Genomic DNA, 27,968 nt, shown 5'->3' on the forward strand with positions numbered 1-27,968 from the left:
CGAAAGAACTGAGGAATAAGAGGGTCGAGCTAGTGAAGGTGTAATGGAAACACCGTAAGGGATTGGAGTGGACTTGGGAGCCCGAGGAGGAGATGAAGGAGCACTACCCAAAGTTGTTTTCAGACACAGCAGACTTCGAGGACGAAGTCTAAGACAAGTGGGGGAGAATTGTAACATCCGTCTCTCGAGATAAGCTTGGAAAAAGAGAATAGGAGTTGAAGAAGAAGAACTTGAGTATCTTGAGCTCAAGGATCTGTAACCATTTCATATTTTGGCACTCAAAGGAGGTATAAAGCTTCCATCTTTCATCTTAAAAGCTTAGATTTAGGATATGGAGCTTTGGACCTTTTTAGGTCCAAAGGATGGACCTTTTTCATGCAACTTCGTTTTTTAGCTTAGGGTTTCCACCCTTGGAGATCAAAGTATCCCTTTAACAGTAAAGTTTCAACCTCTAAGGCCTTTATGTAACCATGCATTAGATCTAGCCATTTCCATGGAAGTTCATTGTTATTTTTCCAAGTTGGGTTCATTTGGTGGGTTACAAGCCACCAAGCGATCGACTTTATGCATCAACACATTGAAGAGGATTTGGATCTGTGTTTTTAGCCTTTGGATTAGAGTATTAAGCACTTAATGGGAAAAGTGACTTAACAGGGAAGTACGTTGGGCGTACATGCAGGTACGCGCAACGTACATGCCACTTAGCCAGTACGCTTAGCGTACATAGGAGTACGCCCCGCGTACTCAACAAACATAAGCATGGTGTTTTGGGCCTCAGTTTGGCCCAAATTTGGAATTTAGGCCTTTGGTCTTTAGTGGGCCATCAAAAGTCATATAATTTGGGCTAAGAATATGTTTGGGCTTAAGGAAGGCCCATTGAGAAGTTGGGCCCAATTTAGAAATTGGGCCATTAGTGGGACTTTAATGGGCCATAAGTAGACTTAGAAAGATTAGATGGAATTGACCCATGTTTATGGTCTAAATCAGAGTAGGGGTAAAATGGTCATTTTACCCTTAAAAGGATTCTCAGTTTGTCTGACTAAGTATTGTTGTATAGAGTTAGCCGGGGAGTCGTGGGAGCAGCCAACAAAGATTCCTCACGCACGAGTCCAACATTCAATTTGAGAGGTGAGTCTTCACCTATAGGAACATGTCTAAGGCACTAAGGCCGACTTGTTTATGTGTGACGGCGTGTGATGGGGTTAGCCCGATGTAGGTTTTATGTTCTGGACTTCGGTCTAATGTCGGGCGGGGCCCGATGCCGTTAGTATGCTTGATGTCTTAGTGATTCTTGCATGTGTATGATTATGTGTTATGGACTTTGGTCTGACGTCGGGGCAAGCCCGAGGAATGTTAGCTTTCTAGTCATGCTTATGTTTATGTTTATGTTATGCTCATGATATGTATACCGGACTTCGGTCTGATGCCGGGCGGGTCCCGATGTAGGGGCTAGGCCCATGTTATGTCGGACCTCGGTTTGATGTCGGGCGGGGTCCGATGCAGTGAGCTAGCCCCAGCATGTGAGTATGTGGTAACTTGGGGAGACTCACTAAGCTTTGTGCTTATAATTTTCAGTTTTGGTTTCAGGTACTTCCACTAGCAAAGGGAAAGACTCGGGATGATCGCATGACACACACCACGACTTCAGCCTGGGATTGTTTTAGACTCTGATGATTACTTATATGATTTTGATACAGTTTTTTGACATGATGTTCTTGAGATACTTGGTTCTTGATTTTTATTGTGATGATGGATGATTTATGGTTTTAATATTGATTTTAAAACGAAAATTTTGGACCATATTTTGGGGATGTTTCAATTAGATCATTGTGGTGATGGTGGTTGGCAGTCATTTTCCCTAACGGTGACAAAAGCAACCGACTTCAAATTATGAGTTGATTTTGCTTGTCCTCGCCCAATAAATTTTGTTGTAATAGAATACACACTGGTAGAGTATGTAAAGATCAAAACCAGAGACAACCAAGAGGATGTTTTTTATCGGAATGAAAACCGAAGAAGAACTTAGAATATAAACTTATCTGATTAGAGGGGCAGGGCACCAATCGATAACTTCATCGATAATCACAAGGAATCGTTCATTGCTTGTCTCTTGCTTAATCAAAGACCTTTGGATAAACAATAAATGGGGGAGGGTTGTTACAGGCCGTCGAGGAGAGTCGAGAAGCCACAACCGCATGCCGACGACCTTGGTGATTTCTTCGTTTTCCTCTCCGATTTGTTTGCGCTCCACTGATTACGAATGGAATGGTCAGAAGCGGCGGAGCCAAGAAGAAAGAGATTTGGAATAAGAATGGATTTAGAGGGTGTTTGTGATTAATTTTCAAATGACTTTTTGCACATTTGGTTTTTTCAAAAAGCTAAAAGTTTGAAAAGGTGTTTGACAATTTTAAAAGTCCTTTTAGAATGACTTTTTGGTAAGAAGAAAAACGAGTGGTTTTAAAACTCATGAATTTGTGACTTTTGGCTTTTTGGCCTTGCCCACTCAAAATTTAATCCAAACATATTTTAAAACCTCGTTTTTGAAAAAAAGCTATAAGTAAGAAAGTCATTTTGTTGAAAATGACTTTTGAGACTAAAAAACAATCCCAAACACCCCCTTAATCGAGGGAGAAAGATAATGACTTTTTAGCTGTTGAAAATGACTTTTTAGCTGTTGATGTATGTAGAAGAGTCATTCTACATAAAGTTGAGGCCTAAAGGATCAATTAGAGTAACCATCCGGTTTTTAGGACCGGTCCGACCGATCAAACCAATTGAACCATCAACCCGGTAAAATGACCGGTTCGATGTCCGGTCCGGTTTTCAAAACATTAACAAATAAGAATTTTTATCTAAAAATACTTTTTCTACTTAAAAAAAACACTCCCAATCACCCCCCCTTTAAAAAAAAAAAATCGGGAACACGAAGTCAGATCTGCTTAGGGGCTGTTTGTTTTGCACTTACTCAGTCCAGTCAGAGCTGACTGCTGACCGGGTCAGCAGTCAGAGTGTTTGATGGGGTTTAGAGTTGGCTGACTCGGTTAGTTATTGCTGACCAACATCCTGACTCCGTCCTCAAAAAAATTGTTGCTGACTGAGAAGTGAACTTCCTTTCCCCGGTTGCCCTTCTTCTTCTCCTTGAATGAACTTCACTCTGCCCTCTCCATCGAGTCTTTGATGCTCTTCAGCCTCGTCGACCACCTTCTCCACCACCGTCCTCTCTAGCACCGGCCACCTCATTCACCACCGAACTCCCAATCCCTTCTCTCATGATCGATCGTAGCTGTCGTCTCTCTTTATTATTCTCCCTCCCATGGCACTAAGAAGAAAACGAGATTTCACCCCTTTTTCTGCTAATCAAGTTGTAGGTATTACCATTTTTCTAAAATATATAAATGTTTTTGGGTTTCTGTACTCTCACCCTAACCCCGTTCGGAATCGATCGCAATCTTCACGCACGTCTTGAATCTGATTGCAGGTCAAAATCGAATAACAGGGGGATGGAGATGTTGGTTAATTTTTTGTGAATTACATGTTGTAGTCGATCACTTAACTGTTTCCTGTTGATACCCACTTGCTAAAACGATTTAAATCACTCGTAATTAACCCTTTTGTTCTTAATCTCAAAGTTGGCTCGTTTTATTTTTCTTGAAGTCGCAGATTGTAATCAAATTCATGGGCTTTGTTTGCGTTGATTTTTTTAAGCTTTTAAGAGTGGTTATCTACTAAGAATTTGAGGTATCATATTGGAAAATGAAATTGTCTACTTCCTGTTGGTTAATCTTACAAATTGAGTGTCCTTTCTTCTTTCTTCTACACGTACAGTAGGTGTTATGGAGCAATGTTGATTTGAAGAAAATTATGTGACTTTGTAATCCATTTTTTTCCTTTACAGGTCCAGCATTATTAGTGATGAAACAATTATGAGATCAAAGAATCGATCATTGACAAATTTGCCAAAAGGACACTAAAAAAAGGTTTATATTAGTGGTGGTGTTGTATATTCTTTATTTGATGTTAGATCAATGTCTTCCCTTGGATCAAGAGAACTGGTAGGTGTGTTTCCCGGTTTTGCCTTTTCTTTTCTTTTTGTTAGTTCTATTCATAATTCCCTTATAGTGAAACCAAGTGTTGTAGATTCATCATTATTGATACCAAAAAAAAAAAAAATACAAACAAATAATTCTTGTCAAAAGTGTTTTTAATATCATCTTTTGTGTAAGTTCATGAATTCAGTGAAAAAAATCATTTTGTAATTTCATCTTTTGTTTTGTTTTGTAGAATGATTTTCAAACAATTTTGCCAAGAGATCTATTAAAATTATATAATTATTTTGTAATCTTTGTTGCAGCTAATAAGCCTTTGCAGTTGGTTGACTTACGCATTTATGTTAAAGACAATGAAGCAATTGTAATTTTATAAATATTTTATTGAGAACCAGAGACAATATAAGGGTAATATGGTCATTTTTCATTATTCAGTACAGAATAATCAAACATCAGAAACTGGGTCAGATGTAGACTCAGTCAGAATTCTTAACTCAGTCAGCTTCTAACCCAGTCACCAGTCAGCTCTAACCTCAGTCAACAACTATCAAACCACCCCTTTCAAATTATTTGAGTGAAGAGTATGACCGACGATACGAGTCTGCAGATCCATCTTTTCTTTCAGACTTTCGGCGATTCAAACACCCATCGCGTGTGTGGAGACTAGAGACTAGAGAGAGAATCAAATGAGGCCTCAAATAGTATTATTTGGGGATTCAATAACAGACCAATCCTTCAGATATGGTGGATGGGGTGCTTCTCTAACCGATGCTTACTCTCGCAAGGTTCAATCCTTTCCGCTCCCTTGGTCTTAAGATAAAACCCTAGTACTCAGATTTTGAAAAACACTCTTTCGTTTGTTGCAAATATGGCAAATTCCTGACTCGTTTTTTTTTTTTCCTTATAAAAAGGCTGATATAGTGGTCCGAGGGTATGGCGGATACAACACTAGATGGGCTTTGTTCTTGTTGAACCACATTTTCCCTCTGGTAATTCATATCGATATATTCACTCAATTAGTTTTTCTATTGTTCATCGTATGGCTTAAGATTGTATCTACAAACAATCTAGGAACAGCTTTTGAAATGAGATCGCGAACTTTGTTGCTGTGAGCTGGTAGCTGTGTTACTTTAACTTTGAATAATATGGCTTAAAATTTATAATGATTCTACTGTTTGAAATTATTGCTTGTTAGGCTGGATCTGATTGAACAAGACAAGTTATTTAAAAGAAAAAAGTTACTCAAGATGCAAATTAGAACATATATAGAATAATGTTTGATGCTTGAGGTCGGAAACTTTGAATTCAACCATGTTTTTATTTAGATCTTAAACGAGTGACATTTTGACATGATTGAAGGGTATTTTAGACAATTGATCATTGAATGGTAGTGTTTTGTGCAGGATTCTACCACCCCTCCTATTGCTACTACAGTCTTTTTTGGTGCTAATGATGCTGCACTTTCAGGGAGGACAAGCGAACGCCAACATGTCCCCCTAGAAGAATACAAAGAAAATTTGAGAAAAATTGTTCATCATTTAAAGGTTTACCCATTTAATATATATATATATTTTTTATTCCAGTTTCAATTCAATTTACTTTCTAGGTTCTCAATATTTGATCAATTTCGTAATGCAGGAATGCTCCCCCACAATGCTAATAGTGCTTATAACTCCCCCACCAGTTGACGAAGAAGGGCGTCTAGAATATGCAAAGTATAATTCCATTTTAGTTATCATTTCCAAATTCAGTTTTAATATTTTTGTTCTTAAAAAATTGCAACAGATCTTTATATGGTGAAAAAGCAATGAAAATTCCTGAAAGGACAAATGAAGTCACAAGAACTTATGTAAATGGTTGTGTTGAGGTGGCTAAGGAACTCGGTGTTGCTTCAGTCAACATATGGTCCAAGATGCAAGAAACACAGGGATGGCAGAAAAAGTTTCTTAGGTTAGTAATTTTTTGGCCTTTTTTTTATTTTTTTATTTTTTTATCAATTAAGACAAGAATAAAAAATATTTGAGAAAATACTTAGGTTTGCAATGGAAATTGTGTGTTTACAGTGATGGACTGCATCTAACAGGAGATGGGAATAGGGTTGTTTACGAAGAAGTTATAAAAGTATTGAATGGAGCTTGGCTTTCTGCCTCTGAAATGCCTCTTGATTTCCCCCATCACTCACAGATTGATCCTCACAACCCTGAAAAGGCTTTCCAGCAAAGATGCTTGTAATAATAGTATAGTACTAACATCAATCTTTTTCTTTTTATATTATATTTTCTTCACAATTTGTACTTGTTTTGAGGAATCCATGAATTAGAGGAGTATGTGGGTGTTTAAACGTTGGTTGCCAGAAAATCATTATCAGAATGAGATAATTAGACCTGGCAATTTCAGACACGAATCTGTGAGAGACACGATATGACACAAATACATCTTAAAAATTGAGATAAAGCTTATTTTTCATAGTGTAATCGTATCGTGTCAAATTCGTGGCTGACACGTTTTCATGACACGAATACACGAATTGCCAGGTCTAGAGATAATCAGTTGCAAGAAAAGATTAAAGTAGCATAAAGGATATATTAGATAATTTCCATATAGTATATACCATTAAAAGTCAATTTTGTTGGAGCAGCTTTTACATTTTTCTTTAGAATCTGATTATTTTCGTTTTAAATCAGGTCTCAAACATTCGTTTTTTTTTTTTTTTTTTATTTTATTTTATTATTTTTTTATTTTTTATTTTATTTTATAATAATTATTGACCTTTTCCTTTTTCATTCCTTGGCTCTTTTATGTTTTTTAAACATTGCTAGCATGGAGATTACATGTTATGTTCATCTAAGAATATATCACGAAATATTATCAACTACTACACGTGGTCAAATGATAATTGATAACTAAAATTATATATTCACCCACCTCTAAACATAATGCAAGTCATTTTAGAAGATGTCTCTGTTTTTCATATGAATGTTATTTTTGGTCATTTAATTTTTAGTTTTTAAATATTTATATCTGTCAAAATACTTAGATAAATGATTTTTGGTCATTTTGGATGGTTGTATAACCTAGGTATAAAGCAAATTGCATAGTGGGAAAACCAAATTTTGTCCATTTTAAGTGTTTTCTAACCCTGCCATACATACCCATGGAGACTCTCCTTTATCCCTCTAGAGTCTAGACACTTGACTTTCCTGCAAAGTCAATGAACACTGCAAACTCAAATGGTCCAAGTTTTGAAATTTGCCAAAAAAGACCAAGCCCAGAGAGGTTATTGTGGCCAGTAGCCCCCTTGAAGACTTTTGGCTAGACCCTATTAACAGATGAAGTTCCTTCCTTGTGTCCCTGAACTTAGCCCAACTAATTACCTTAGAGAAAAAAAGCTAATAACTTTAAAAATTAATTAGCATAACAAGTGTCTACTTTTGTTTCAGTTTTCTTCATTTTTGGATTAAAGAAGCCCGTTTTTACAAGTCGGCCTCAATGGTTATCTCCTAAGCGGACTATTAAATATTAATAACAAAAAGTAGTAATAAATAAAAAAAGAGCAAATTTGCTATCTAAACAATATTTTTTTATAAGTTTACTATTTTAAACGAAAATCTGAAACTTTTTAAGGTTTACCATTTTAAACGAAAAAACGAATCATATTGGTGAACATTTTATGCGGTGGCAGTCTGGCGGATGTAGTAAGTCAACAATGGGGTCGAGCCCCCAATCACTTTGTGTACTGTGGACCATATAAATTTAATGAAAAATTTGGCCCAAATTCTAACATTATAATAAGTTGTAATTAACCTCTTTTATACACGTTTTAGATGTTTGTGACATAAGTTGTATATTTTGTAACTAACGTTTGTGTTTTCATTGATCCTTTTGCATTCAAGGAAATTGTATGTTGGAGAAAATTAGACAATGGAGCATCGGTTACGTAATTAATTATATATTTAATGTTAATAAGTAATTATCCAAGAGTAAAAGGTATCTTGGTCAATTCAACGAATATTAATTTCAAATGAGATTATTAAGATAAAAGTTATTCTAGAGTAATATATGAAATTCATAAAACTAAATACATCAAAGCAACACATGAACACACAATCAATGATAAACATTGTAGACCTTTAAACAGGTGCTACATATTATAAAATTTGATCGTAATAACATTCTCGACCATAATCGAAAAATCATTTGCCAATTTCTTGAAATATGCTCTAAAATATATCTTAATAATTTTTTATGTAATTGCCATAACTTGGTCCATGAAATATGAATTCCTCATAAATTTTATAGTTGCAAGTCGAGTAAATTATATATAGACAACTAACTATAGTCTTTTCGCTCAGCATAACAATTTATTTACCCTAGGAGACTAGGAGTAAGTATTCAATATTTTGTATTTTAGACGAGGAACTTTTTTTTAAAGATAATAAGATTATAATATTTTCCCAATTAACATCACCAACTCCTAATAATCAAAATCAAATTTACAGATTGCTTACTAAGGTTGTGTTTGGCACACCACAACTAGCTGATAATTTTCCAAATACACCCCTTAATTAATTATAGAAACGCATACTCTTACATGTCCTTTTATGTAATTTAATATATTACAGCTAATTTTACCAAACGTTATTTTTTATCAGCTAGCAGCTATCAGCTAGTTCGCCAAACATAGCCTAAGTATGTCACTGGTTACCTTGAGTTTCTCTTATATAAGTTGGTTACTAAAAACGGTTGCATGTAATGTGCAATTAGCATTGTTATCAGGCTAACTTGTGGGGTGTTTATTTTTGTTGATATTTTTCGAATCACTAAGGGAGGAGGGAGTCGTTCCCATTGAACTCACCGAACCCACTGAACCCACTGCCACATCAACTTTTCTCTTTGATTTTTCTTTATCTTTCCGAACCCACAACACACGGAAATCATATTTTTTCAACCCACTCAACTAAAAAAAATATACAAAATAATCAAGGTAAAATCTTAATTAGCAATAGAATTACCGCTGGTACCACTCTTCCTTCGGCGGGTTGTTTAATTGGCTTCACGGACCCACTTCATCCTCTCTCTCTACTTTCTCTTGTACCATATGTTTTAAGACTTGTACCTTAGTTGTTTAGTATTTTTTTTAATTGAGTGGGTTGAAAAAAATTGGATTTCCATATGTTGTGGGTTCAGAAAGATGAAGAAAAATCAAAGAGAAAAGCTGATGTGGCAGTGGGTTCAGTGGGAATGACTCCCTCCTCCCTAAAGCCATACATATCGATGAAGACCATTTAGACGACTAAAGCAAATGTGATCTTTAGGACCATTTTCAGTAAAGGACTCTTAAGAATGTGTTCGAGCAACAATGAGTTGATGCAAAAAATGATTTCTATTACAAAATCTCATTTATAGTAAGATTCGAAAAATGTCAACAAAAATAAACACCCCACAAGTTAGCCTGAAAATTTTCATAGCTAAAACTTTGAAGATTATTGCTTTTAAAATTTGTTAACTAGGCAATTAAACTTGTACATTATTTTAGATTTTGAGAATTTAAAAATACTCCCAAATTAATAAATACAAAATTTAATGCTTTCCTTTATTCCTCACCTATTAAATAACAACAAAAAACAGAAACGAAAACGAGCGAAAGGGTTGTCGATGCTTTTTCTGTCATGGAGTTTGAAACAATTTTCAAAGAAGATCCACATCCACTACTCCCTCTCTTAAACCACCACTTAAAACCCAACCCAGAAACAGAAAATGATTCTCCTCCAATGTGTCCATCTACTTTTCACCCTGCTGATTATGGTATCCATGTTTCTGGGTATGGATATGACCCATTTGGCACATTTTCATATGGGTTGGATGACCTCGAGTTTAAGCCGTTTGAACTGGAAAATAGTTGTGGAATGATGATGAATTATATGGGTTGTGGGAGTTTGACCAATGTGGACAAAAGTCTGATGGGTGTATCCGGATTGGACTGTTCTGTGAATGTAGGTGATCCGAATATTTTTGGAGCAGATGAAGGATCATGTGTGACAGGCGAGAGTGGTATCATAAAAAGTAATGGGAAAAAGAAAACCAATTCATCAAAGGAGCAATGGACAAAAGAAGAAGATAGGTAACGCAACAACAATAGATTAATTAATGTTAATACTCTTTTCAACATTTTTGAATTGTTGGTGTGTTGTAGGGTGTTAAAGCATTTGGTGGAAAAGCATGGAGAGAGGAAGTGGTCATATATCGCTCAAATGTTAAAAGGAAGGATTGGCAAGCAATGCAGAGAAAGATGGCACAATCATCTCAGGCCTGACATCAAGGTTTGCTTTCCGATTTTCATTCTCATTAATTGTATTTAAAAAACGCATTAAGGTTATAACTTACAAATTATATTCTAACTACATTCTATGTTATTTAAACATGACATGATGGATCTATAAAAATCAAAACATCAATCAAGCGGATTGAAGAAAAAAATAATTGGATCTTCTTACAAAAGAAGTGTTGGATCGGATCATATATCTAAGCTACTATAGTGATACCAATTAGACAGAAAAATATGTCAATAGTGAAAAGATATTATCCTGAAAATGTGATTGCTGATCATTTTTACTGAGGCGTGCATGCAAGGAAAATAACATAAAAGTTAACGTGTCCCGTTCTAATTCATCCATAGATAATTGACAAAATGCAAAACACAGCATTTCCACATATTAGACGGTTCAATACAAATTTATTTTGACCATTATGTAACTTGTTTTTTTCTTTATGTTGTCATATTTTATCTGGAATCAATTTGTATTACAAAATTCGGTTTCTTTGTGTTGTGAATTTTGAATTTTCCAGAAAGATTATTGGACGGAAGAAGAAGATAAGATATTGATCACAACTCACGCAGAGATAGGAAACAAATGGTCAGAAATAGCAAAGAAATTACCTGGAAGAACCGAGAACTCCATCAAGAACCACTGGAACGCAACCAAGAGAAGGCAATACACCAAGAGGAAATGTCGATCCAAGTGGCCCAAACCAAGCCCAATCCTCCAAAACTACATCCGTAGCTTAAATTTGCCACGTGGAAAATCATCATCAGTAAACAACAATCACCCTTTGCCGATGGCTATCACTGACCACTATGAGTTTGACTTAAGTGATAGGTTGGTACCTGACTTTGACTTCGATAAGGTCCCAGAGTTTGCACTTGATCACAAGTTGCTGGGAGTGGATACCATTGACTCGTTTCTTGAAGAGATACCTCCAGTCAACTGTGGCGGCAGTGGTGGTGAGAAGAAACAGTTTGATTTGATGGAGATTATATCCCATGTTAATCTCTAGTTTACAAAGAGTTTATGCATATATATACTTTACTGAATAAAGAGGAGTGTTGATTGAATCAATCACAGATCCTAGAGAATTCTATTGCATAAAAGATTGTACGTTGTGCTTCAATATCGGTACCACTAATAACCTTCAAATCAACTAAAACAACGATTGGAAGTTACTTGTATAACTCACCGGAATCAAGTTTTTTACTCAGAATATCTACCAAAGGGCATTGTTGTCTTTTAACAACAATGTAGTGGAATCTATTACCAAAAAATTTCAAATTTTATCGTAAACACAAGTAACAAGTTTATGTGGTCTTGGCCTTGATGCGTTTCACCTGTGAATATAGAAATACCCCGGCAAGGGCGATTCCAGTCCCTGAATAAGATGGATTAAAATTGCAAGTGTTGGATTTTGGTTTACTGACAATTAAGGAAAGAAAAAAGATAGGGACATTATAGTAAATTCACCTATGGAGTTGATAAGTGAGACGGGTGTGTGGAAGAAGAAAATAGAGGATACAATGACCACTACGCGCTTCACACAGTTGCCTACGGAATGTGTAACTGGAGATACTCTTTGCAGTATCATGTAAGCAACCTACATGGCAAATTTTATCAAACGGGTGAAATCAAAATCACAAAAAATTGAGCTATAAAGGAATTAGGTCAAACAGGTCAAAATTAAAGCCCACCCAAAGTATAGGTGTCTTTGTATTGATTTAGAATTTAGATTACCTGCTGATAAGCATGGAAGCAGATTGAAGCAAGGAGAGACCTAATGTACACATGTTTGAGGTTTAGACCCTGAAAATATAAAGAGGGAATAAATGGCTTGATGTTATTAATATAAACCACAGGGTAACTTAGTGCCTGATTTTATTAATATACTCACAGCGGATTGTAGGTAAGAAGGGGTAAATTTGACTCCTTCAACGAGTAAGGCAACAGGGGTAAACAAGAAGAAAGACATAATTGTTATGATTGAGAAGAGGGTAATGTTGTCCAATGGTTCCTGTAAAATTTGGAGGTTCTTAGGTATATTTGCATTTCATGATACCATATCAATAAACAGAAAGAGTTTTTAGCCAAGAATAGATTACCTCTTTCTGAACCATAACTTTTTTACTCAAAACATTGCGTGATTGATTTGCCAAATTGGATGCCATTGCACTCCAAAACCCAGGCCTATTTCCCAATTGCAAAACATCACAACATAATAAGAATTTAAGATAGTGATGCCATGTTTGTTATTGGGTTAACTGCAATAAATAGCAACATATTTCCATTGATTTGTTCATCATAGCATTCCTACTTTCATTTCTTCCTATTACAGCATTCTACTTTGGAAATTGAAATTCTACCCAGTTATAACAATGTCATCCAAACAAAAAGCAATTTTCACTGCTATAATTGGGTAGTATAGCGTCATAATAAGGAAAAATTTGAAACCAAAATGCTATGATTGGGAGATTTTTATAAGTACAATGCATTAATAACAAATTCTTTATAAGTACAATGCTATGTAACAGAAAGAAATATAAGCAAGACACTATAGTACACACACAAATGAAAGTGCGTTGCTACTCACCAATTGAACGACACCTCGGTGAGAGATGCAAGTATCACTCCCCCAACAATTGGTACAAGGGAGCTCATTACCCATGCTGTTGGTATCTGTTTAGTGGTTAAAATAGGATTCATTACATATATGGGACAAGATATATTAATATACAAATTTTAAATGAAAATAAACAGCATCAAACGTGTCATTGATTAATAACTAGTAAAAAATGTAAGGAAATAGATAGAAAGCAAACCTCTCCTAGAAACATAGTAGACAATATAACCGTGAAAAAAGGTTCCATTGCTTTGATTGTGTGAGTAAATGAAACAGAAACTTTTCCAAGACTCATGTTGGTTGAAAAATTGCCTAATGTGTGCATTACAGCCAATGGCAGGATTGCTACAAGCTGGGTACATGTAATTAAATTAGCATAAAAAAATATAAAATATATTTGATCAATTTCTTCATATGAATGGCATACCTGTGTACGACTGATATTCGGCCATTTATGAAGATTTAATGCCCATGTCAAAAATATAATGGTAGTCCCAATAGCAAGCTGAACTGCAGTCAAAGTTACTGGATTTGGGAAAACCTCAAGAACCTGTAAACATTGATCAGGGATGAACTGCCTTATTTCTTCAGACCAAAAAATTTAGAGAAAGTAGTGATAAATCAATCCATTAAGAGACTAATTTGACAAGGGTATTGCTGATTAAAATTTTTTGTTGTTACTTGACTCTTAAGTTCCCCCTAATTTTGGGTTGAAGTTGTATCTTCAGCAGTTAATCTTATTAATCACCTGCCTTCTCAGACTATATATCCTGATCTTATTTTTGTCTTTATTTGCAAAGATCTTTTATGTCTGATGTTTATATATGTTGTATGTCCACGTTAATTTATAGATCTTTTGAGAATAAACATCAGTGATTAGACTGGAAATCAGCCTATAATCAACGTATATAATGTATTTCCATGGTTAAATTACACAGCCCTTAGAAAAAAGAAAATAGTCTAGAAATTAGCCTAGCTTCAATAAAACTTTATCCATATATTCAATGAAAAGTCAAGCAAATGGTATTCAACTATTCAAAGTTCAAACTATGATATTTTTCAATGGTTAGTTGGTGACTTGGTGAAACTAATCATGCATACTATTCTCACTTTGATATCTCAACAATCTAATTATTATCATGTATGTGTTCAAAACAGTGAACCACTTCACTGTTTGATTATTCCTTTTGTAGATCCATCATCTTGTCTACTTAGATCATGTTATGTTTGGTAGCACCATATTAGTCATCCCGCAAAAACAGAAATGTTTGATTTACAATTCTAATAGAGCCTAGATATATACTAAAACATTTAGCAAAAACAGAAATGTTAGATTTACAATTCCATGTGATGATTATTTTGAAGTCACGAAAGAAATGCAAGAACTGATTCTACAGAGTTACTCCAAAATCACTGTAAATACATGATCCGAAACAAGTAGAAACTCGATATTTACACACAGGCTGAGGAAGCGAGCATGTAAATCAACAAATCATTTAATTTCACGATTGCTTCGAGATTAAATCGCATTTCACATGCATATATAATTATGTATATTTGTACTCCATACATCGTTTAGATACCAAAATCAGACGAAACATAAAGCTTCCCTAGAAGAAGAAATCGAGCAAACCTGTTTGTTATAGATGTTGAAATAGATATTGAAAAGGTACCAGACTCCGAACAACAATCCAAGCACTAGAGTTTCGGCCATTTTCGATTTCGCCACAGCCGCCGCATCACTTTCATCGGCGCTATCAGGGACGGACGTCGTTTTGACTTCAAAAGTATCAGATGATTCACGCTTTATAACTGGTAAACGAGTCGAAATCCGACCCCATGGCTTCCATGATGAATGCGAACAGCATAATGAACGCGATAAACGACCAGTTGAGTAAACATCGATCGATGATTCCGAATGAAAAGGAAGAGAAATATGACTGTATCTGTAAAAGGAACTGTGATTAGGTCTCTGGGAAAACAAAACTGAACCGGAGCCGGTGAATGCAGCGTGAAGCATTCTCGCCATGGAAGGGAGAAGAGTGATGGAGGCGGTGCCGAAGAAGACCGTGGAAAGGAGGGAAAACAATTTCGTTTTCTCTTGTCCCTTTCTGATTCATGGCACGTAAAGAACATTTCTATTACGGAATTTTAAAATTAATTAAAGTGACTCATGCTCTACTTTGTAACAATTTAAAGTAGATAAAAGACAAAACTTCAAAAATGGTAAATGTGGTTTTTAAAAATATCAAGTTTAATCTCTAAGTTTAAAAAACCTCACAGATGGTCCCTGTGGCTTCAAAACTTTTAACAAATAGTCATTTTCACTAACTCCGTTAGTTTTTAGCAGTTAAGTGAAGGATATTTCTGTCAATTCACAAAAAAGGGACCATTTATGAAGTTTTATCTTATTTTTTTAAAAAAAAAGAAAAAAAATATAATTATTTAATATTAAAGGGTCCCACCCTCTCTCTCTCTTTCTCTTTCTCTCGTATGGATGAGGGAATAATGTTTGACTGAAAAAGTCAAAATTGGATCGAGACCTTTTTTAATTGATCCATACACCATCTCTAATTCTTCCACCCTCCTTTTCACATCTGGTTTTGATTCTTCTGCTAATGGAAACTATAATGAATCACACAATTCGTTTACAAAACAAGCAGATCTCTCGATCCCTTCAATCTCATTCAAGAGTCCACAAGCATTTCTCATCCTTTTCTTCTTCGTCTCCTTCAAACACACATACACACACATTTCCTTTTATCACATCAACTTCATCAAAAAAGATGCTACAAGGATCGGTGTATCATTAGACTTACACAACCCCACCGAACCTGGCCAAATGTAGTTCTAGAATCATTATAGTCAAAGATGTTTGGAGTATTATTGAAGTATATCAATTGTTGAAAAATCGTGATTAAAATGAAATTTGATTGATTTTGTTACCTCTGGACGCTTTGAATGATCTCTTGCAGTGTAAAATGACGCTCTGTATCCCATCCTGTTGTTGTAGTAATGAATCGTCACGACGTTTTGACGATACTGTTCCTGGAGGTGCGGCGGCGACCACCGCCGTAGAAGCGGACCGACTCTTTCCTAAATGCTTGCAAACAACGCGAAGTCCGGCCGGTAAGTTGAAAGCTACAATCGATTTCACCCTTAAAATCGATTTCAGATTCGAATTTGATTTGATATTGCATTAGGGTTTACCAGGTTTGAATCTTGAGAGATCGAAGGTTGTTGAATCTTGACTGATTCAAAATTACCACAAAACCCTCCCAAACACCGAAGTCGTTGCCTTTGTCATCGGACTTAAGGGTTACAGACACCCATCAAAGCTCTTGTACATGAAATGTGGGATTTTGGGTAATCATGTCGAAGCTTTCATGTTGGAGTTTCATCAGGAAATGGAAGTGTGTGTGTGAGAGAGAGAGAGGGGTGGGACCCTTTAATATTAAATAATTATATATATATATTTTTTTTTAAAAATAAGGTAAAACTTCAAAAATGGTCCCTGTGGAAGTGAAATGACAGAATTGCCCTTCACTTAACGGCCAAAAGCTAACGGAGTTAGCGAAAAGGACCATTTGTTAAAAGTTTTGAAACCACAGGGACCATCTGTGAGATTTTTTGAACTTAGGGATTAAACTTGATATTTTTCAAAACCACAGGGACCATTTTTGAAGTTTTGTCTAGATAAAATAAAAACTTAATTTAAATTAATTAAACATGTTGATTGTCTATAACGAACAACATATTTCTAAGGCCTTCTGGTATGGTCATCACGAGATCTTTCGTGGTCTATGTGGCCACTAACCACAAATATGAACACCATCTCATAGTGTTAATGGTGGTTAGTGGTGGAACAATTTCGTGGTCATATGTGGTGAGGAGCACGGATCATCACACCCAATCAGCTTCATTCTCTTTCTATTCATCTCTATCTCTCTCTACCTTTTTCCATCTCTCTCTACAATTTAATTAATTAAAAAACATATATTTTTTATTTTAATAATAAAAAAATGAGAGGGATATAGTGGTGAGTATCAAAACTTTTTAGTGATAGCTAGTGTTGATGATGTGACACTCACCATTATACTGGTTAGTGGTGAGTATAACGGATGACCTAAAAAATTAAATTTAGACCTTAGATGTTATCGTATTAATATAATTTTTTATATTATTAGACTTAATATTTTTTTTACTATTTTAAAATCAGAAATATACAAGATGTTTTTGTGTACTCTATCCTTTTTCGAATCATACATGAAAAATCGAACCTTGCCATGTGACCTTAAAAGTCTTTTTTTTCTTTCTTTTGTGACTATTTCACCTTATTTACCACTTTTTTTTATCATAAATAAACTATTGTAATTCAAGCTTTTTTGTACTTTTTTTTATAAGTGTTTTGATGTTTTAATAAACAAATTTATATATATATATATATATATATATATATATATATATATATATATATATATATATATATATATATAAAGAATTTTGAATCGTTCTTTGAGAATATCAACAATAAATAATAAAGAACTTTGAATCATTCTCTTAAAACGAGAACAATAACATATCATTCCAATGTTAAAATAGTAATATTACAATATTCTTTGATAATGTGATAACATTTTTGTGATAATGGACTTAAAATACATTCTTGAAATAAAATACATGAAAAAAGATACGAATATGTTGATGATGCATTCTAAGAGAATAATTTTTTTCAATTCTACAAGAATATGAATATACATTCTAAAAGAATAAGACCATGAACATTGTTTTCTTTGTGGAAGATCGGTAACCATTATTCATCCCCATCCCACAATTCATCACCCAATTAGGCATTTGATCATCATGTTCCCCTTCACACATAATTTATCTCTATTAGCTTCATGCCCTTGATCATAACATTCCTTAAGAATAACTTTCATAAAATCAAAGTGACATAAGAATAACAAGCTAAGAACATGGAATTAGAGGCATTCTACAAGAATGATATAGAATTCCTTTAAATTGTAATTAAAAAACACAAATAGTAAATGAATCAAAAAATACAATCGTCATGGAAATTGTGAATTCAATGCATCCTAAAAGAATAAAATTATAAATTCTAACATAATGTAATAAACACTAAAGAATTATAAATCATTCCTGCAAAATGTGAAATTGAACTCAAAATTTATAAAAGCTAAACTTTGTTAAAATTCATAAAAGCCTCATATCTGTGGAATACAAATAAAAACAAATAAGATTCACTTGTTTATTGTTTTTGAAAGAAAGAAATTATCGTTGACATAAATTTTTTTTTTTTTTATAATGTAATTTTGGACTCCAAAAATAAAAAATCAACAAAAAACGGATGAGAACTACAAAGTTTAAAAGCCCGACATGGAAAACAAGTCAAGAGAATTAACAATTTTGTTCGATAGTTGGTAACTAAAATTATATAATTTAATTGTTATTTATATGTTATTAAGGTGATATAATAAATTAGTTGACGAATTGTTGTTTAACTTTACATACAAAACAATAAATTAGATTTCAGTGGTAGGTTGTATGTGAAAGAAATCAAGAATTTTAATCGCTTTATAAAAAAACAAAAAAATAACCCCCAAATACCTACAACAGTTTTAAATAAGCATCCCATGGAGAAGAAATTAAAAATCTTCATAACTTCCTACAACGATAAAGAAATCAATAATACCTCCCAACCATTTAGGTGTTGTTTGTTTTTTCGAAACAAAATTTCGTGAAGTCTGCGGACCACTTCTGCAATCTTCTGTAGCAGAATAGGTGGAATAAACGGCTGCAACCCATAATAAGAAACATGTTTGTTTTTTAACATCTACAGACTGCTGCAATAAACTGAGGTTTAAATAAAGTAATTTTATAAACTGAAAATAGTTTTCAACACCAAAATTTAAATTATTCTAGTCTTAAAACATTGAAAGAATACTAAAAAGAACATGTAAAAAAACAAAAATATAAAACTTTTTAAAAAAAACTTACAAAAATATAAAAGAAGCTTTTTTTGAACAACCAAAAAAATATAAAATATATAAAAGAAGCTAACAATTTTATTCTAGAAAAAAACTAATTTTAAAAAACATAAAAAAGAAAATAATAAAAAAATTAAGAAAGAATTGCAAACGATGTTTACAAAGTTCGTAAAAAACTACACACATTAAAAAAGATGAAATTGTAAATGAAAATATTATTAACAAAAACAAACGGTGAAAAAATTAAAAAAAACTTAAAGTATTTTTTTTTAAATTCAAGTTAAAAAAAAAAAAATTGGAAACTATAATAAGAAATTGTATTAAGTCTGTAAATAAAAGTTTAAAAAGTCTAAGTTTTTTTTTTTTTTTTTTTTAAAATAATAAGTTATACCAAAATTCTAAAAAAAACACTTCAAAAAAGATGAAAGCTGAATAGGTTTGAAGAGGCAAGTCAAGTGTTGCTCGCAGATGTTTTGCAGTCTGAAACCTTCTAAAAAACAAACTATTGCGAAATGGAAAGTGATGCACGTGGGCTACGTCGTGCAGCAAAAAGTGGTTTGAAGAGGTTTTAAAAAAAACAAACATCACCTTAGTCATAGACGTTGCCTCTCATGGGGAATCGGTGAGTCAACGGAAAATAAAGTATAATATCAAATCTTCTTAATTGTCCGACTACAAGTGATAGACGCCGACGGGTAAGGAGAAGGAAGAAGTCGGGTAGTTGTCGACGTCTTCTGGTGCATAGGTCTTTAAATTAATTTGCCTAAATTAAAGGAATCGGCAAGTTAATTATTTAATTACCAAAATTAATTAGTTAAGATTATATTTTTACCCTTATCTATGTTTTTTAAATGATTGGTCCACATTAATCCCTATATATATATATATATATATATATATATATATATATATATATATATATATATATATATATATATATATATATATGGCTGAGACTATGTTATAGGAAGGTATGTCACTTGATCCACCTAAAATTAAAAAGTTTATAACAAGTTATATGCAAAAAACCATTTACGTTCTACCTTAAATATTTTGAAGGACCTACCTTAATGTGTTTGGTTAAAAAATGAAGAAAAAAAAAAGATATAAACTATAGACAATAGAAGACATATCTAAATAGCATTAAGGAGTCCCACATCGATTTTAAGAAAAGAAAAATTATTAATGAGTTTTCTATTATAAATAGATGTGTCTGCTTTCACACTTCTACAACATAAGCTTGCTCATGTCTTGTTTAGACCAACTAACTCTAAGTATAAGTTGTTTTAAGTAAAAAAAAACGATTTGGGTTTAGTCCTTTCGGCATCATTTTTTATACATGTTAAAATTGTTATTTTTCCGGGTGAACCGTTTCAGTTGAACCCATTTTTTTAACAAACCCGATTGAACTCAGTTAGTGAATATATATATATATATATATATATATATATATATATATATATATATATATATATTCACAATTTGTTACTAATTTTTTATGCATGCATAAATTGGTAAAAATTTGAAACCATTTGAATATGACTAGATGTATCAAAGTGATTCTATAAAGGAAGTTGAATATTTAAAACATTATGCATTTGAAAAATTGTTAGTATTATGTGACTTATAGCCACGTAATAAACCTTTGAATGAGTTCGGTGTGGGTCTTTCAAAGGATATAGTTTACTCCTTAATTGGTAAAATATCCACTGTGTTTCGTAGTTTTTTATAACATAAATAAGTAATCGACCGTTATATACAATACATTTTAAACATCTCATTTTCACAACAATTTTTTGGGCTTATGCATCGTACGTAGGGCGTACTAAGGTGGTACTCGGGGCGTACGCACCAAGGTGCTTTAATCGGTCTTTTGGGCTTTGGACCATGGTTTGTTAGGTCATACATGGGAATGGTAAAATGGCCTTTTATTTATTATGAGAAGATATGAATTGAACCTTGGATTATGGGGAATTGCCTTAATTTTGATTAAGGATATTTTAGATGCGTTCGGTGTAAGGGGCCCGATAGCAGCAACATATGTGATTTGGTTATCTCCAGTTTGAGGCGAGTTTCCTCACTGTGTTTGGTAGGTCGAAGGCACCAATGCTGGCCCCATGGATTATTGTTACTAGAATGTTAGTTGTTTGTATGACTCTTGCATGTATTGTATGTGTTTGTATGTATGTCAAGCGGGGCCCGATGTCAGGTAGGGCATGATGAGTGTTCGGCGGGGTACATTGCATGTTCATGACAAATCTACACCGGGCGAGGCCCGATGAATACTGAGTGAGGCCCGATGCCAGGCAGGGCCTAATGGATTCCGGGCGGGGCTTGATGTATGTATGTATATATGTATGTGGTATTTTGGAGAACTCATTAATCTTTTTGCTTACAATTTTATGGTTATGGTTTTAGGTACTTCCAGTTCGATAGGGAAGGGCCCAACTTGATCGCAGTGCATCCACCCACGTTTCCGCACTTTATGATTTTTGGATTGTACTTTGATAACTATTTTTACTCTAACATAATTTTGAATGGTTGATAAGAATAAATGGTGTTTATGTGTTGAATTAAAAAAATTAAAATTTGTACCTTCTAATTTTTAGGAAGTTACATGGGCTATGGTTTCTAAAACCCTTTCAAATGTCGAAAATATAAGGTGGAGGCTATGGTTTCAAGAACCTTAGAGATTTTCAAAAATTGTCTCCTTAGGGTTTAGTTTCTATAAACCCTAATTTTGATTTATTCAACTTTGTGCAATATTAATGGGAACAATGACTCTAATACCATTGATGAGTTTTATATGTTACAAAAGATCTATTTTTGGTAGAAAAACATAAATCCTAAGTTCACATGCACCCTAAAGGATATATGTTCTCACTATGATTTTCAAACAACTATTGAATATCAAGAACCCTAAAAGTACATTTCTATTTTCAAAATTACTGAAGGGTTATTAGAAAATACATATCTTAGTTTATTATTGAAAATAAACTAGTAATCCTTCCTTTGTTGGTCTTCTGAAAGCAAGCACCAGAAGTTTCGTGCCTCTAATGGCTCACATCCAAACCCTAACAAATTGGAGGTTAAAGAGGAGAGAGGAGAGGGAATGGTATTTTCGGTTCTAACTCTTAGAATAATGATGGCCGGAAATATGAACCCCTAGGAGGGTTTATATATGTGACCAGGGATGCTAGGATAAGGTAGTTTCATTGGATAAGCCTTATCCCTAGGGATGAGCAAAAGGACCGAACCGGCCGAAACTGGCCCGAACCGGACCCGACCCGGGAACCGGCTTCGGCCAAAATCAAGAACCGAACCGGCCCGACTGTTCTACTGGTTCCGGTTCTACGAGTTCTTGTCATGTCTTCAAATGTTGGAACCGGTCCTTGAAAAATAGCATCATACGGTTCTGGTTTTTGTCGGTTCTATCGATTCCGGTTCCTACCGGTTCCCGGTCCAAAAATCCACAAAAATAACGTCCCGGTCCCGTCCCGATCGGTTCCATCGGGTTCCGGTTCCGGTGCCGATTTCGGTTCCGGCCGGTTCCCCGGTCCCTATGCTCATCCCTACTTATCCCTTTTTTTCTTGCCCCCTAAGAATTCTTAGGCTTAATTTCTTAATGCCCAAGACAATTCCTAAAGACCATCTAGAAACCATCCACCCTCTTGGGAGGTTCTAGAATTGGTCAATGTTTAACTTTTGAACATATTCACATTTAGTCATTCCACTGTTAATTATTCCAATTAATCCCAAAATTAATTCCAATTAATTTCTGATTAATTCTTAATTAAATAATATTATTTCTAATTAATATATTATTCTCATAAGATTTTAATTAATTTATTTATTTTTATTTCTAATTAATTTATTAATCATATAATAAATTAATAAATCTGTCTATTTCTATCCAAATAACATTCCAGTCTATTACTAGGTTTGATGGAAACCCAAAAGGACTTTGTTAATAATTCAAGATTATACTAATTTAGTTATTGGATTAAACACCTAATCCAACAATTACAATATGAATTTATGAGAGGTTTGGAACTTGAATTTGTGAAGTAATGCAATAAAAAAATAACTTAGGAAAACTTTTGTATGCTAGATTCCTTAAAATGGTGAATTTATGGGTGCTTCATCCCAAATGATTAATGAGGTTTTTCGTAATAAACTGGCGAGTTCACTATTTGGTGATATCGAACCAATAGAAACCTCAGTAAAAACCAAAGGAATTATAAACCGTGAATGTGTCGTCCTACCACCGGTTAATAATAAAGAAGCAATCCCACTTGACGCAACATTTAAAACAATTTGAGCATTACATCTAACTGCAGCAGATAATGTCTTCTAAAGATAAGTTTTACCTGTTCTACCATAACCGTAGACAAAGAAAACACCTCCTTCATTATTATTTATTGCAGTCATGATATCATCAAAAATGTTTCGTTGCTCGGATGTTAATGCAATATAAAGCCATTCAAACTCGTTCTTTAAATTTGGTATGTCATAATCTAGTTCCTCACTAATAAGACGATTGTTTGAAGAGGACACATAATCAACATCGGGTAAAGGCATTCTTGTAAGGTTTTTGAGACTTGAATTGTTACGAAGTAAAATTTGTTCAATCTCAAACAAAGTTAGGTTCTTAATTTGATCTTCATTAAGTGATAGACCTGAAACAAAATTGGTATAATAATTACAAAAAAAAATATAAACAAATTTGTTATTGAAATAAATTAGTACTGTATATTGATTTAAACATGTATTTTAAAATAAAAAAGTAAAGAATATTATAATACCTGGAGATTTTAATCTTTGTTGTTGAGTGTAAAGAATTCCATCTGATAAGTATTCCCATGTATTTTCCCACACAACATCCGGGCTAGACAAACTGTGAGATAATAACATGATAACGAATAAGAAACGTAAGTAATAACCGGATCCAGATTGACTTGCTTCCTTAATTGCTTCGATGTATTCTTTATCATCATCTAAGAGGCCGAGAGCATAACATGCATCTCTAAATGAAGGACATATTTCACCATTAACCATGCGGATTTCTTCAAATGATTTTGGTCCTTTCACTTTGTTTAAAAGAATTCTTAAGAAATATGTTTCACCAAGATTAGGTGACAGTGAATGAATTCTACCAATCGAATATCCAACCTCCCTTGGCTTCCAAGTTTTCAAATCAAGCTTCCAAACAAACTTTGTTAGAAATTCAACATAAGTTAGTTTTTTTGCTTGTTTGTAAACTTTATTGCACTCCATCCAAGATGTGAACATGGAAGAAGCAACAGAAGGCTTGTTGAGAACATTGTAGATGTCGTCATCTGCACCGTAGATAACTTGTTGTTGATTTGGAAGATGAAAAGGAAGTCTCATCACTGAAGGATGCCTGTAATGAACATCATATCCATAAATTCTCCAGGATGCTTCACATGCAGAAAGATATCTACAATCATAGTATTCTTTTATCTCATCGACTGTATCATCTTTATCACAGTCATTATTGCTTTGTACAAAACCAACAGTTGCTCTATCGGGACCTTTATTAATATATTTGAATAAATACTTGATGGAAGATCCTTGATTGCACCATTCAACATTTATGTGTGCTTGGTATCGTTTCAACAGGTATTTGTTGTATGGAACAACATTTCTGTTATCTAACTGGACACCAGATTTTTCGACAAACGATCCATCATTTTTTCTCCTATATACAGGAAAACCATTCTGATCAATTGAAGTATGTTCAGAGAAATTCTTTGGGAAGTTTTTAGAGCATTTGTTATCCACCATGCAAGGGCAATTAACATTTTGAGCACCACATGGACCATGTATCATGAACTCCTTCACAAGTTTATACAAAGCATGATCTTGGTTAATGTCGGGAATCTCAGCTGAAATAAATTGATGAATGTGTTCCACGGTAGGAAGCTTGTAATCAGGTTGCATGAATAGACAAATATGACTGTGAGGCAAACCGCGCTTTTGAAACTTAATTGTATACACAACTGCATTTATAGAAATAAACAACTTTGTATTAATAAATTTAATAATGTAGAAAATGTAACAATATTTTAAATAAAACATGCCATTAGAATAAAATATGGTTAGTATGAAGTAAAAATTTTAAATACCTGCTTGAACCATGCCAAATATTGCATTTTCGCATAGGTCTTTAATCAATGCATCAAGTTTGATATTAAACAACCTACATAGGATATCAGGTCTATCCTCTGGATTAAGAGTAGTGTCTTTAAGAAATCTTCGAACTTCTGGCCATTTTGGATTGCATGTAAATGTTATGAAAAAATCAGGATATCCAAACCACTTACAAAGCGACATGGCGTCTAAGTAGTTTTGCATCATGTAACGTGCACCGCCAGTAAAAGAAGAAGGTAATATAACCCGTTGGCCCAATTCCGAAATATTCTTATTCCCTTGATCTTGAAACTTACGCAATTTAGCATAAGATTCACATCGGAGAACTTTTTGTTGCTTCCGTAAGTAATATAATCTCTCGCTTTCAATCATTGTATAACCATCTACCAAAAATTGTTGAAAAAGCCTTCTTGAATTCAAAATCAATGAAAAATAATTATCCCTGTCTTGAATTCTGTAAGCGAAAAATTCCCTCATTGTAGTGTTCGAACGCTTGCTATTGCTCGAAGACGTAACACCTCTATGGGGGATGTCAACTCTATAACCATCGTCACCATATGGAAATAGTAGAGGATATTGTAGAGCAAGGTAAGAAGGATGTAATTCACTGATACGACGTAGAGCTCCAGACGAAGTTTGCACTACAATGTCTCTGTTATCAATAAAATCACCAATGTCTCCTACAATTAAAGCGGCAACCTCAGATGCAGTTGGTAGGTTATATGTCCTTCCATCATGTTTTCTTTTTCCAATAATTCTTAACTTTAGGTCAGCACGAGGATTTGAATTAAAAACATCTCTAACCATCCTATAACACTTGACCAACTCGTTATTTGAATCCAACATAAGCTTCAAATATTCTATAATTTGAAGATCAGTTGAATCATCAGTTGATGTAGAGTCATGCTTGGTCCCCCTGTAAATAAAATTATTTTAATATACAAATGAGTAATATAAAAGTAATATTGTTAATGTGATAATAGAAAGTATTAGTAAATTAGAATGTATACCCGAAACATTTCTGTCTATTTGATGTTTCATTTTCGGTATCATATATGTACAACTGGGAAAATCTTGGTTGACATCCATTCGTAGTGAGAAGGCTACCGATACTATGATAATTTGACCGCTAAGCCTGAATATGTATGGTGCGTTTCCTTTATTGATGGATGAATCAACTTTCCCACCCATCGATGTAAATGAAAACATTGAATTGTAACGACGAATGTTTTTCATGAAGTATTTGCTTTTAGAATTTATCTCAAGATAAAGTTGTTTGTAACTTTGCGGTGGCTCTTTTAAAGGAGGTAGTTCTACCTTCCCATAACCACAACATAGAGAAAAGATTTTATCCCCTGTTTTATTGCCTCTCGAAGATTCGTCTTTCCATAATTTAGCGTGACATAGTTCACAAACAACATTCTGATCACCATGATCTAAATAACCTGTTAAATAGAACATTATAAAAAATGTAACTATAAAAAAGTTATAATTACCAACATAAAATATGTAAAATGTTGTTTATGATTATTACTTGTTGATATACCAACATGTGTGGGTTGGATAATATCTCCACCATTAATATTATCATCTCTCGTTAAGCCAAATATAGGTATAGGAGATATATGTGCAGACTTTCTTTTTGAGTTGTGTACTCGTGAAGAATTTTGATTGTGTGTGGCCGTCGAAAAATTGCTTGATTTCTTGGAATTAGAAGATGATGAAAATCGTCGGTTACTTGATAAGTGTGTTGGAACATTATGTTGACTGCTATAAATAGCTGAAAGAAAAACAATATGGTAATCATGTAGTTATTGTAATATAAAATAATATTGTATGTATAATAAAAAAAATATATGCATACCATTTGAGATATTGGAAAGTGGACTCCTAAAATTTAGATTTGAAGGAGATGGCAAGGTTGTAGAATGATATTGAGGAGTCTTGTCAGAGGTGATATTTTCCTTTTGAGAGGAAGTATGTGTGAGCTTTTTTGAAGAGTTTAAATGTTGACGCCGGTTAAAGACATCACCTGCATATAATTTTAACTTTGTTTAATAATAATGAAAATTAAACAAAATTGGGTAATTTCATAAAACATATAGTTAGGATAATAAAAATAAGTAAATCACACAAAATAATTACCATTCAGGCTCGTGTTAACGTGTGGCGTTGCAGACGAACTTTGACCGTTTGATATGGTTGATTTATTTTTATATTTTCTAATATCCAAATATAACTTACTTAGTTTTCGTTTCTCTTTAGCTGAAGAAAAATCATTTTTTCTCTCATAATCTATAATAGAAAGAAAGTTTAATTAAAATATAATCTATAAGCTAAGTTTGTAAGTTATGTTTGTATCTGTTATGATTGGTTTTTGATATAACTACATGTATGCATAGAGAATATGTGGATCGTTAATATGATCACCTGTTGTTAGGTCGAACATACGTATAGGAGATATATGTGCAGACTTTCGTTTTAAGTTGTGCACTCCGGGAGAAAACTGCTTGGATGAGGATGTTGGACCTTTATAAGGATTGTTAGATAAAGCTGAAATAAAAATGTTAGTTTTTAATCATATACTTATTGTAATGTGAAAGAATACTCCATGTATAATAACAATAATAAAAATTATACATACCATTTGATATATTAGATAGGGGAGTCATATAATTGATATTTGAAGTAGATTGAAAGCTTGAGCAATGATATTGAGAAATTTTATTATAGCTACTTTTCAAATGTTGACGATGACCGAAGACATTAGCTACATATAATTTGAAATATAATT

The 27,968-nt window shown here is 33.7% G+C and overlaps 3 protein-coding genes across 6 annotated transcripts; 1 reads left to right on the plus strand and 2 right to left on the minus strand.

Annotated features, from left to right (window-relative positions):
• The first annotated feature begins 4,622 nt into the window (after window positions 1–4,622).
• Window positions 4,623–6,387, plus strand: LOC111913549 (GDSL esterase/lipase At5g62930). Of its 2 annotated transcripts, none has more exons than XM_023909269.3 (6): window positions 4,623–4,831; window positions 4,958–5,035; window positions 5,438–5,590; window positions 5,685–5,761; window positions 5,832–5,996; window positions 6,110–6,387. In XM_023909269.3, the coding sequence occupies exons 1-6, from the start codon at window positions 4,733–4,735 to the stop codon at window positions 6,276–6,278; spliced, it is 741 nt and encodes a 246-aa protein (XP_023765037.1). In that variant the 5' UTR covers window positions 4,623–4,732; the 3' UTR covers window positions 6,279–6,387. The 2 variants fall into 2 exon arrangements, with proteins under 2 accessions (XP_023765037.1, XP_023765038.1); XM_023909270.2 differs by having other exon boundaries at window positions 4,626–4,831; window positions 5,450–5,590.
• On the minus strand, window positions 6,108–15,127 carry LOC111913548 (triose phosphate/phosphate translocator, non-green plastid, chloroplastic). Of its 3 annotated transcripts, none has more exons than XM_042899876.1 (11): window positions 14,626–15,127; window positions 13,420–13,542; window positions 13,192–13,344; window positions 12,963–13,048; window positions 12,475–12,559; window positions 12,267–12,386; window positions 12,110–12,178; window positions 11,843–11,972; window positions 11,212–11,750; window positions 10,984–11,107; window positions 6,108–10,026 (listed from the first exon to the last, which is right to left on the minus strand). In XM_042899876.1, the coding sequence occupies exons 1-9, from the start codon at window positions 15,019–15,021 to the stop codon at window positions 11,680–11,682; spliced, it is 1,233 nt and encodes a 410-aa protein (XP_042755810.1). In that variant the 5' UTR covers window positions 15,022–15,127; the 3' UTR covers window positions 6,108–10,026; window positions 10,984–11,107; window positions 11,212–11,679. The 3 variants fall into 3 exon arrangements, with proteins under 3 accessions (XP_042755810.1, XP_042755812.1, XP_023765036.1); XM_042899878.1 differs by having other exon boundaries at window positions 6,108–10,031; XM_023909268.2 differs by having other exon boundaries at window positions 6,108–11,107.
• An 8,226-nt stretch (window positions 15,128–23,353) lies between these two features.
• Window positions 23,354–27,846, minus strand: LOC111913607 (uncharacterized). The gene is made up of 9 exons (XM_023909335.2): window positions 27,819–27,846; window positions 27,605–27,727; window positions 27,320–27,469; window positions 27,039–27,206; window positions 26,709–26,954; window positions 26,382–26,619; window positions 25,150–26,090; window positions 23,806–25,023; window positions 23,354–23,679 (listed from the first exon to the last, which is right to left on the minus strand). Exons 1-9 carry the CDS (start codon window positions 27,844–27,846, stop codon window positions 23,354–23,356), a joined length of 3,438 nt encoding a protein of 1,145 aa, XP_023765103.2.
• Between the last annotated feature and the right edge of the window lie 122 nt (window positions 27,847–27,968).

This window comes from Lactuca sativa, chromosome 1 (assembly GCF_002870075.4).
Source record: "Lactuca sativa cultivar Salinas chromosome 1, Lsat_Salinas_v11, whole genome shotgun sequence".
Classification (NCBI taxonomy): domain Eukaryota; kingdom Viridiplantae; phylum Streptophyta; class Magnoliopsida; order Asterales; family Asteraceae; genus Lactuca; species Lactuca sativa.